General features: G+C 39.0%; 1 protein-coding gene across 5 annotated transcripts in view; it reads left to right on the top strand.

Moving 5' to 3' along the window:
- The window catches only part of MICAL3 (microtubule associated monooxygenase, calponin and LIM domain containing 3), a 168157-nt gene that overhangs the window by 64896 nt on the left and 91027 nt on the right, over window positions 1-12234 (top strand). For all 5 annotated transcript variants that reach the window (XM_032689368.1, XM_032689367.1, XM_032689366.1 and 2 more), the window contains exons 4-16: window positions 791-907; window positions 1614-1715; window positions 2307-2462; window positions 2981-3081; window positions 3662-3919; window positions 4518-4633; window positions 5850-5976; window positions 6440-6533; window positions 7643-7790; window positions 9095-9291; window positions 10185-10297; window positions 10792-10854; window positions 11584-11757. In XM_032689368.1, the coding sequence (XP_032545259.1) occupies window positions 791-907; window positions 1614-1715; window positions 2307-2462; window positions 2981-3081; window positions 3662-3919; window positions 4518-4633; window positions 5850-5976; window positions 6440-6533; window positions 7643-7790; window positions 9095-9291; window positions 10185-10297; window positions 10792-10854; window positions 11584-11757 (1766 nt within the window). The remainder of the gene's footprint in view (window positions 1-790; window positions 908-1613; window positions 1716-2306; window positions 2463-2980; window positions 3082-3661; window positions 3920-4517; window positions 4634-5849; window positions 5977-6439; window positions 6534-7642; window positions 7791-9094; window positions 9292-10184; window positions 10298-10791; window positions 10855-11583; window positions 11758-12234) is intronic.

Raw genomic sequence — 12234 nt, 5'->3', positions numbered from 1 at the left:
CTTCTGGTTTTTTCTTTTTCTCCCTGAAAGTTATTGTACATGACAGAGCCAGGTTTTGCCCACTAGTCTTTGTTCTCCACTTTTTTTTTTAATTTGGCAGTGAATGCTAAAACTGGAAGATCTTCAGAACTTCAGTCTTGCGGATTGCTTTTTTCTTCCAATTTCTTGTCACTTTTATTCTTTCAGTACTTATTGCTTGTTATCTTCTTTTGTGCATCAGCACAGCTGAAATTTAGTGTTTAGGTGGAGGATTTTTTCATTTCAGTGTCTGAAATATGACAGTAAGGTGTCTTCCTTCAAATTAGCAGAGTTTGCACACTGTCATTTTCATACCCACTACCTATGTAAAATGAAGAGGAAAGAGATGGTGAGAAACTTAATATGCCCTCAAGGTGTTGGGATGAAGGTGTAGGTTGGTATCACAGCCAGGCTGATCACGTGGCTCATTGCCATCTGTGACAAGTGCAGTCCTACTTGTGTTGTCTTCCCTCTCTCTCCTGCAGAGCATGTTCTGGTTGTTTCCCCTGTTGCTGATTTAGGGACCAAAACATCCAAAAAATTACTTACTTTTCATTCTTTGAAGAGGATTGGGTTTTCAATGATGTAGAAGTTTCTTGGCATGTTGTGATATATTCCACACTGGTGCTGAGAAGTGCTGGGAACACAGTGGGGGAGAAAAGAAAACAACAGCTGTCCTTTAAATCAGTTTATTAATTGTCACACAGACACACATAGGCATCTTGTGCTCTTTTCTTTTTCTTTGATTTCTTTAATGTTTGCTTTTTTGCAGGTATCCGTCAGCTCCAGCTTATCCTTTTGAAGGTTGCCTTGATCTTGGGAATAGAGATCCATGTCAATGTGGAATTTCGGGGGCTTGTTTACCCTCCAGAGGATCAGGAGAATGAAAGCAAGTAGCATTGAAATGGGTGGTAGAGAATGGGAAAGTTGTGGTAGGATACACAGACTCCTACTCCTTAACCCTGCTTATGACCTTAAGTCTTTTCCTCGTGCTCCATTAATAAGAACAGTTATTAATCCCTTTTTGCTTGGATTTTTAGTAGGATTTATTTTTTTTCTAGTGACAAATCCAAATTACTTAATATATGAAACAAAGTCACCGGAAGTACTACACGATAGTAAATAGACCAAGACATGGCAGATGGTAATTCTAAAATATTTAAGCCTATTAGACTTACCAAATAACATTTTGAAACAACTCCTTTCTTTGCATTCACTGAGGATGTTTATAACAGTGAATGATCCTTGTTATGCTTTTAGTATCATTGTGAACCCTCTTCTCTGATCACCACAGGAGATGGTGGCTTACTTATATTTCAGCTTTTTATTGATTGCATAGGTAGTAAAGGAGCTATAAAGTTTCAGTGGCCCTTAAAGGAAATAGTCAGGGGAGTTTTACCAGAGCTGTGTCTGCCTCTGGTTCACATGGAGTGACTGCACAGCTCAGGAATAGCCCTGTCAACAACGCAGCTGTCCTGCAGGGTTTCTTGAGTGACCATATGATGGAGGGATTATGGATGGTAAGAAGTGGTTTTATGTATTTGTTCTATTACCATTGCTGTTTATATTGCCATTAACTTGGAGTTTATCAACAGGAATAGGTTGGCGTGCATTGGTCCACCCCAAAACCCATCCCGTGTCTGAGTATGAGTTTGAAGTAATCATTGGAGGGGATGGCAGGAGGAACACCTTAGAAGGTAATATTGGCTCCATAATTAGCTTTCAAACAGAACTTACTCTTAAATTTGTTAGAACAAAACCATCCTTTAATATGCCAATCAACATCTGGAAGGACACTTGACTAGTGAAAGGGAGATTAAAAGTTCTTGTAAAAATCCATTTGTATCAAAGACACCTGGGTTGTCTTTTTTTCTCTTCCTATACACTAGGAAAGGAATTAGGTTTTTTGATCTGGATAACCTTTCATACGTATTTTTTTTCTTTAGTTGATTAGTGTTGTAGCTCTTTTGGGTGTAAGAACTGAGGTGTTTAGTTACTCTGTGTAGTAAAGAATCCCATATTATTATTTTTATGCAAATTGCAGTTTTGAGAAAAGATACGAGAGAGAGAGAGAGAGAGAGAGAGAGAGAGAGAGACAGAGGGGGGCTTTTTCCCTAAACAGAGCATTTATTTTTCTGATGAAGCGATTGTTGCTTCCTCCGTGGAGGAATTTGTAATTCATCAGATCCCTTCCCTCTTTTTATTTAGTGAGGGCACCTGTCTGTGGCATACTGAGCCTTCTCTGAAGGTGTGCTCTGTTTTTCAGTGCTACTTTATCCTTCCCCCAGGGTTTCGCCGAAAAGAATTCCGCGGTAAACTCGCAATTGCTATCACAGCAAACTTCATCAATCGCAACACCACAGCTGAAGCCAAAGTAGAAGAGATCAGCGGTGTGGCCTTCATATTCAACCAGAAGTTCTTCCAAGATCTACGAGAAGCCACAGGTTTGCCAGCAGCTGACAGATTGCCAGTGAAAACGATTCGTCTTTATTAGTAAAACTTTGTAACTCAGATATCGTGTTTAATCAGTATGCAAGGAAGTCAGTCATTGCTGTTTCTGACTTCCCTATTTTTACAGCTGTTCTGCTGTGCAAAGCAGATGTGTGTCATTTTTGTTCAGAAGTGGAGAACTTATTGTTTTCAGGAAACCTGAGCCCTAAATGGGAAGAGACTGAATCCTGAGTTCAGCTTTTTGGATTCCTCATCTGAATGCAAACGTTAGTGATGATAAATGTGTTTTTTAGAAGAGGTAGCTTTATGCAGGTGAAATGTGCTGTTTGTGCTTTTGTTGAAAATTCAGATTTTTAAAGTCATCAAAAGGATGTGAGAAAGTTATTTGGCATTCTCTCTCTGAGGCTTCCTAACCGTGCAGTTTCAATTTACTTCCTTCTGATAGAGCTCTAGTGTTGCACATAACTCATAACTTGTTCCTTCACCACCATTTCTTTTGTCCTGTCACAAGGCATTGACTTGGAGAACATTGTCTACTACAAAGATGATACACACTACTTTGTCATGACTGCCAAAAAACAGAGCTTGCTGGAAAAAGGAGTGATACGGCATGTGGGTATTAACTTCTCCTATATTCTCTATAAACTAAAATTTTGGTGACAATTTTCATATGATATGGTGAAAAAAGGGAAACATGCTTTTCTTCCACCACGTAATGTTTTTATACAGTATTTATACAGTATTTTAGAACACAAATGCAATTGTGTTCTAAAGGGCAGTTAATGCCCTTCTCAAGTATTGTAAGCTATCAGGAGAGTGTTACAAAGCCTGTCCTTTCCAAATTTGTATCCCTTTGTAGATTTGGGAGTTTTGCTCATGCTAAGATAAAATATGCTGAAAGAACGTTTGATAGCTTAGTTGAGCTTCCCTCATTTTATGGGAATGAAAAATGCTCAGAAGTTTCTTAGCCCTTTCACAGTTAGAAATACAAGCAGGACTGATCACTATTTGCAATAAAAGATTTATAGATTTTCTCTGGGAAGCATAAACACAGATAGGAATGAAAGAAATTAGAGGGCAGATCCGTATCAGTGGGTTTGTCAGAATTTTAATGCCAACCACCTTATGTACCAATCTTAAAATAAACCTGTGGGTTTGACCATTGCACTTCTGACTTTTCTGGTTTTGGCAGGATCACGCTGACACAGAGGTATTGCTCTCACGGGAAAACGTGGACCAGGAGGCTCTGCTGAACTATGCCAGGGAGGCAGCTGACTTCTCCACTAATCAGCAGCTGCCGTCGCTGGACTTCGCCATCAATCACTATGGGCAGCCAGACGTGGCCATGTTTGACTTCACGTGCATGTACGCGTCCGAGAACGCCGCCCTGGTGCGCGAGCAGAACGGCCACCAGCTGCTCGTGGCGCTGGTGGGGGACAGTCTCCTAGAGGTTTGTGTTCTAACCTCGCTGTGTGCAAACACTGAATGGAAGCACAAGCTCAGGCCGTCACTGAGATACGTGCTGCCTGTGAGAGTGTCGCCGTAAGGAAAGCTGCTGTTTGTTATAGAATGAAGTGGGAGGTTTGAAGGAAGGGTAGGAGTGTTGGGAAAACGGAATATTTAGCGTGGTAATGATCTTGCTTAAGAAAATGTGCGCAGGGCTTTTTCTGAAGTTGTGTCTGTTCCATCTGCTTCTTGTTGGGACGAGTTGACTCTACAGAACCTACTGTGGACCTGCTAATAGTTAGCATTTTGTAGTTAGTTAAAAAGTACAGTCTTCAAGAGAAGCTGTTAAGGCACTCCAGGTTAGGAATTGTTGTTGGAAATAGAAGGACATTGGCTTTGGGAGAGCTCATGAGCTATGCACTATACATCTGACTTCCTCTAACCCAGGAGGAGTGGAGCTTTAAGCTAATTACTGAACTCTAATTTCCCAGCAGGTTACTGTCTGAATACATACTTCGTACTTCTTTAAAATTTTCCCTAACTGATGCTTTTCCTTTCTCTGCCTTTTTTTTTTTTTTTCATTCTTTTGTAAACTATATTAGCCATTTTGGCCAATGGGAACTGGAATAGCCAGGGGGTTTTTGGCTGCCATGGACTCTGCTTGGATGGTACGAAGCTGGTCGCTCGGAGCGAGTCCTTTGGAAGTTCTCGCAGAGAGGTAAGAGAGAAAATGAGTACTTAGAGTTCTAATCTAATCCTCCAATGTCTCATCATTCATTGCATTTTCTTCTAGTACAAGTATATAGACAGAATGGGAGGTACAGACTCTGTTTTTAGAGGATGCTTGAGGGTATAATTGAAGAAAAAGATTTCCTAGGGAGCTAATAAACTGACATATATAGAAATAAGAAATGTTGCATCTATTCTTGGTCCTAGTTTTAAAAGATTAGGTGAGGAATCTTTTCTTGGTGCTTATTGACATTGCATGGAGAAAGTGAGCCCAACTTACTGTCACCAGCCCTGCAATAGCAAACTAGATGAAGATATAGGTGACTTTAAAGTACCAGATACAGAACTTCTTGCCATTCCCTGTTATCTTGTGAATATTCTTTAGTATTTCCTTTTAAGGAAGCTATGACATGCTTTTTTTCATGTTCTCCTAAACTGGCCACTTTGTTTCATATAAGCCAAACAACATCTTGTGTTTCTTTGAAGTATTGAGTTCTTGATATTATCATCTTTGTCTGAGTGTTGTCTTGGTGACTCAAGGTGATCTCGTAGAGATCAGAACTCAGGAAATTAAAAGATGGAGTAAACTTAAGCAACTGCAGCTCAATAGCACAATGCATACATAAAATTCTGTTCATTTGAATTTTTAAAAAAATGATGAGGATGATAATGTTGCAGTTTAGAGTCAGACTTCCATCACTCTCCCATTAGCCATTTGCAGACAGCAGTAAGGTCTTCCCTGAGCCTTCTCTTCTACATTCTGAACAAACCCAGTTCCCTTGGCCTCTCCTCACAGGACAAGTGCTCCAGTCTCCTTGGTAGCCCTCTTCCTGAGCCTCTCTGACATCTCATTGTCTTTATTGTACTGGGAAGCCCTTTCAGTTATGCTTAGTGCATTGTTTCTTCCCTCCTTTTGTTTTCTAGAGCTTTATTAAATTGCAGATTTTAATATGCTTATCCTGACTCTTAGCTATGCAGTGATTGAAGTGGTTAGATCTTTAATCTGAATGTTTATCTCTTCAGAGTTTACTTAGCTGTAGTAGTAGTGCTGCATCTCTTTAAAAAAACAAAACAAGAAAACAAAAAAAACAAAACACAAACCCAACCAAAACAAACACGAAAAAACCAAAACCACCACAAAACTTAAAACAAACAAAGCAACCAAAACAAAACCCCAGACTTTTTTTTTATGTTATTTTCCCAAGGGAAAGCATTTATAGGCTGCTGCCTCAGACCACCCCTGAGAACGTGAGTAAAAACTTCAGCCATTACAGCATTGATCCTGCCACCCGCTATCCCAATATCAACGTCAACTTCCTGCGGCCACAGCAGGTAACTGCACAAATGGTGCTTCTGAGTGCTTGTAATGTGCATTGGCTTTCCTCAGGTGAAGCTGGGATAGTGTTCTGGGGACAGATAGTGACCATATGTGTTTATAACATGGAAGCAGTAGACCTCTGTACTTTAACAAATTCCGTTTTAGGAATTTTTTATTTCGATAGTTGTAATGATACAGGAAATCTATAAATTTGTGTCTGTGTGTGTGTGTGCATGTGCATTTTCTTTGTAATAAACTAGACTAGCAGTCTGTCCTTGCAATTTGGTATCCACTGAGCAGCAGCAGTCAGCTGGACTGTTCAGTGCTGATGAGCTGATCCTTGCGCTTTTGACTTCTGCTACATAAGTGTACTTGTCTTCTTTCCTGTGTTGGCTCCTTATTGTCCTCTACCTGTTTCTGTATGGATCTGGGGTGCGTGGCATGTTGGTCATTTGAAACCTCTTTGTGTCATTTTAGGTACGGCACTTGTATAATACAGGAGACTTGAAAGACATTCACCTGGAAATAGAGAACTTTGTGAACTCCAGGACACCAAAGCTGACTCGAAATGGTAGGCCTGGCTGCTGTTCTATTCCTGTTGCTATTCTGGAGCTGGATCAGTGCAGGAACTGAAGAACAGCATAGCCGTAGAGTATAATTTAATCAGTCTCTTGGTTTGGAAAATGTATCCAGCAGTTGTTTTGTCAACAGTCTGAGTTTCCAGTTTTTCAAGTTTCCATTAGCATGTAAATATATTTTTGTTTGCCTAATTTCCCTTGCTTTATAATGCTGTTAAATTTCTAAGCATATTTACTTATACAGGCATTTCTTTTCACCTCCTTTATCTGTAACAATGTCCTTGCTTAGAGTGCAGAAGCCTAGACTGAATCTTTCTAACAGTAGACAATTCTTACAAACGTAACAGAAGGTATTTCTTGTGCAGACTTTCACATTTGTGCTTTCCTTTTCTTCATCTCACTTTGCTTGCATTATTCTGAAAGCCTTGTGATAAGCATTTCAGTATCTGTCTACTTGTCTCTACCCTGAGGGGTATGTCAAACTTTTCCTTTTGCATGCCTTGTCTTGGATGCCCAGACAGTGTTCGGGGACTCTGAGTGGCTCTTTGCTGCTAAGCTTCCCTTTCACTGCTGAATAGCTGTGTAGTCTTCTGCTCTTTGCCCTGCAGCCACATCCCTTTAGGCTGTAATCTCATCAGATCTTGCTGTAAGACAAGGTCAAAACAGGTCAGTGCTTTTAAAGGAAAGTTTTCAAGGGAAAAGAAGTTACAGAAGTACATTTGTAGTTCTTTCACTGGAAATAGTATATCTGGGCTTTAGGGAGCATTGTGCTACTGTATGTCCTTTTGATCATACTTAACAAGCCTTTGCAGCTGTTTTATATTTCCTAGGGCTCTTTTACAATGGGTAGGGTGAAAAGTCTGGCAAGTTACAACTTAGATAATTGCTTTTTAGCAAATGAAAAATACTTTCTTGGATTTAAAATACATACGATAGTATTTTTTTTTTTTTAATGAGAATCCTGTCCTCCATTGTAGAAGGAGCTTGTTTTTTACATTAAGGTTTTCCTTGTTGACTCGTGGGTTTTATGCTGTATTTTGAATTTGTGAAATGTTGTGCATTTTTATTTTAAAATGTGATTTTTTGGTTTTTCTTTTTGCAGAGTCTGTAGCTCGCTCCAGTAAATTGCTCAGTTGGTGCCAGAGGCAGACTGATGGATATGCTGGTGTTAATGTGACAGATCTCACAATGTCATGGAAAAGTGGCTTAGCTTTGTGTGCCATTATCCACAGATACCGTCCAGACTTAATGTGAGTAATTGGCTGCTTCGAATAACTGGGAAGGGCAGAACATTAGTGGTGTTTGGAACTAATAATGTGAAGATTGAGGCAATGCATTTGTGACTTATGAAGAAATGGATTGAAATGAATTCAATTAAACTTGATAGAAACTAATGTACAGTGATTCACTAGCAGAGTGGAAGGCTGTGATAGCTTGATGAATTTGAAGATAAATGTGTTGTCATTTTCCCTTCTGGATGATTTGGCAGAATTGAGCTTCAAATTGATACTGACTGGGAGGCATTATTGACTGACAGATTTTGTGTGTGTGTGTGTGTGTGTGTGTGTGTGTGTAAATTGAGTGAGGAATAGTTCAAAGATTCAGTTAAATTTCTCGTGAACAAGTATCTACACAGCCCTTTATAAACTTCCTGTTTAACGGTAACTCAAAAAGACTTCTTAGGCTTCTCTTTTTGGAAGTAGTGACCCACAGTGTAAATAGAGGTGTTGTTACTCTTTGTACACTGACATGTGGCTTGGGTGAATGAGAGAGGTGTCCCCTTACATGACATATTGGGTAAAACAGTGCCCAGATTCTAAGGTGGGAAAACACTGGCTCGGATAAGTAACAGTAGTGAAGATTCTGGTACTTTAATTGAAATCTGAAATGTCTTCAACTTCCCAAAGGGACATTAGAGAAAGTAAATGCTAGAGCTCTATTTAAAGACACAATCCAATGTAAAGCATGCTGAAAAATTGTGTGGTTATTCCCTTCCATGTGCACTGAATTACTTCTGCGTTGGTGTACTTGAGTTAACCTAAGGTACTCTGTTTAATAGCCCTATGGCTTGTGGAGAGTTCAGATAGCTTTTAAAATGGTTTATGTAATTCTCTACAAGTTATAGCTTTTTATGTAGACTTTATATAGTTCTACAAGTTTTGGTAAAAGCCAGAAGGACTAAAATATGGATCAGTCCAGGAAAAAAAGGGGTAAAAAGTGAAGACTTAATTTAATTCCAAGCGCACAGAAGAATTTATGTAGGGGAAAACAGTACAATCTTCCAACAATGGAGGAAGTGAAGATGTGTTTCAGAGGATAATACTTCATAACAAGAAAAAATCTGGGTTTGTAGGGGAAGAAAAAAAATGAAAATAGGATATGTTTGAGCTAAAGTTCACTGTAATTAAGTTGCATGAACTTTACCATGTTGCTGGCAAATAAATTTGAGAGATTTCGATGAGAGGGGGAAAAAAAAAAGAGATGGATCCCTGAGTTGTTTCAGAAGACAGGTTTCTACTTGATGCAGTGCATGGCCTCTTTCTGCCCTTTGCAGAGACTTTGATTCTTTGGATGAGCATGATGTGGAGAAGAATAACCAACTGGCCTTCGACATCGCTGAAAAAGAGTTTGGAATATCTCCCATTATGACTGGAAAGGAAATGGCATCTGTTGGAGAGCCAGATAAGCTGTCCATGGTGATGTACCTCACACAGTTCTATGAGATGTTCAAAGACACCATCCCTTCTAGTGGTAAGGAGTTTGGGGCACTTCTGTCAGATTTAAAGAAAGCTTCAGGGTCAATGTGTGGGCTTCAGTTACCTTCATGCTGCTGCTGCATGAGCTCATACTGGTCACTCACTAGCTCTACAAAAAGTTGACTTCTTATTGGTGCTGATAAAGACCATGTCAGCAGCACTGAGAGCAGAAAAAAGATTTAATACACAGCAATGTCCTCAAAAGTTCTAAACTCCCTTCAGCACTACTAGATAAGTTTTCTGCATTCTTACTGTTGTTAGGGATTTGTTTCTCTTAGCTAATGTGAGATGCCTTGCTAGTAGTGGTTTAGTTGGTAATTTCAAAACATTGGCTGAGTATTATACCTATTTACAATCTGTGAATGCTGAGACTAACTTCAGGCCAAGAGGAATAAAATACCTTTGATTAGAACTGAAAGATGTAATTGCCTAACTCAAATCAATAGGGCCAACCTTTTAATATTAATAATGTTGTTATAGCTCTTTCTCTATAACTGATGATTCAAGTATTTTATTCTGGTTGGGGGAAAAACAGTGGTTTTAGTAGCCTTTTAAAAATATGTTGGGTATTATTTCTAAAACTCCACATTCTTTTTAAGAATACTGATGATCTTGGTGCTTTTTAAATATAAAAGTAAATATACACAGCATTTATTCTGGGTGGTTATAAACCCTGTAAAGGAGAATTCATTTGGGCAAAATGAAAAGGAAGAGTAGCTGAGAAAGGTATTAATTCTAGACATTTTTAGTCATTTTGTATAGAGAATTTAAGAAAAAGACTGTTATGTTAAAAAAAAAATCAGTGAGTCCTTCAGTTGCGTATTTAATAACAGCACCACAGAAGAAAACTTCTTGGCATTCCCTTGTTCTACCTGTTTTTCCTAACAGATAGTCTGGACCTGAATGCAGAAGAAAAAGCTGCCCTAATTGCCAGTACCAAGTCTCCCATCTCCTTCCTCAGCAAACTGGGACAGAGCATCTCTCGGAAACGCACTCCCAAGGTAACCATGGACAGCCTTGGGAACACTTGTGTCTGTCAGGCTCCTGTCCAAGTAGTGGTACTAAAAATGCAGGTGTAAGTGTGCATCTGCTATATGTTTGCAAGAGGCCACGTATTTACCAGCTCTTGGTATGGGACAGTACATGACATTTTTAAATTACGTCCGTAATTTGCACTCTCAGTTAGTGGTATATTTCAGTCTTAAAATCTTAGCCTTGTGGCTAAGATTTGGGGATGTATTTTGTGTTGAATCATAACTGTTTGCTGAGTTTCCAATGAGTTGAAAGTGTTGTTGAATGTCCAGTTCAAAGGTAAGAATCCTCTAAGGAGTATGTAGGAAAAATACCCCTTTTCTTGACCAAATGGACAATAAGCCCAGAGAATTAAATAAGCTTTGCAAGGTAGCTTAAGTGCACTGATGATATTTATCTCAGCCCGGAAAGATATGAGAGCCCTTATCTTTGCTGTTTTTTCCTTTACTCCTTCTGTTTCCAGGACAAAAAAGAAAAAGAACTGGATGGTGCAGGAAAGAGGAGAAAAACGAGCCAATCTGAGGATGTAAGTATTACAGTGAGGAAGGTGTCAGGGAGGAGAATACATAGTAGTTACCTTATTCCCACTTCAGTTCTTTCATTCCGGATTTATATAAGATTTTTTAGACAAGAATTAATTCTTCTTCAGAGATTATGCTTTGTCATATCTTTAATGCAAATATTTTACTGATGCTTATGAAAGAGTAGTACACAGCAAATGAAATACTGCAGTTCCCTGATGTTCTATTTTAATAGCAATTTGCTGTGGTTTGATGAGGACATCAAGAATAAAACTTTAGTTTAGTTAAATCGTACCTTATTATTAGAAGTTTCATGGACATTTAAACTTTAGCCTTGGTTAGTGCAAAAAGCACTAACCTTTCCAGTAGACCCCATAAGGCAGGCTTTCAGATTAAATATTTGTAGCCAAATAGATACAGGTGAGTTAAAATTCAGTGCTTTGACTTCGTTGTGAGAAGGTTTGAAGACAGACCTTTGTTTTATGTCACAGGATTCACAGGGGTGTTTCAGCTGTAGCCTCTCTGGTAGGTAAGTGCATCACATATGGTTGAAAAGATAAGTAAAGTTTAACAGAACATTTGATGACATGCCAGAGGAAATTAAAATGTGAGCTTGCAAGTGCAGGCTATCAGATTTGTTATCTACAGTGTTAGAAACCCTTCACAGCAAAGGGCTAGAGGGGAAAAGGTGATCCCGTTGTATCTTGTTGAATTTTGATGTCACTGCTTTTTAGGAGGACCTCCCAAGGAGCTACAGAGAAGAAAGGCCCACACTGGTGAGCGCCCTGACAGAGAGGAGGATTGATGCTGCCATTGGGAATCAGAACAAAGTCAAGTCTATGGCAACCCAGCTACTGGCCAAGTTTGAAGAGAATGCACCGGTGCCGTCCTCAAGCTTACGGAGACAGGTAGGAGATGGGATAATAACACCTTTATTTTGGAATTGTGGAGGAAAATCAGGAATAATAGCACACATTCCTCAAGACTGGATGCTAGTCTTTTTTACTTCAAAGGCTCTCTTAGAGTAGAGTGAAGCTTAATCAAAGAAGTTTAAAATTTATGAGTATGGAGTGAAGAAGAACTTCCTAAGAAAAGTTTATTTCTTTGTTATTGCCTATATTATGTTATATAATCTCTTTCACAAATATATTACCAGCAATTTAGTTTCTTTTATGACTATTATTGCTCTTTAAAAGCATCCCAGGAATGTTCCACTTTTACACAGTTCAAGAACAATCATTCTGATTTGGACATTCTCATATCAGGTTACATCTGTTTGTTCTTGCGAATTGTGATTAAGGTTTGTACATGTATGTAAGTGCAGCAGATAAATGCCTGGGAGTTTCTTGGCAATCAGGATATTTGTATCATTCCAGCTGAGGCTT

This window comes from Chiroxiphia lanceolata, chromosome 5, assembly GCF_009829145.1.
Source record: "Chiroxiphia lanceolata isolate bChiLan1 chromosome 5, bChiLan1.pri, whole genome shotgun sequence".
Taxonomy (NCBI): domain Eukaryota; kingdom Metazoa; phylum Chordata; class Aves; order Passeriformes; family Pipridae; genus Chiroxiphia; species Chiroxiphia lanceolata.
This window is presented reverse-complemented; position numbering and strand designations above follow the sequence as displayed.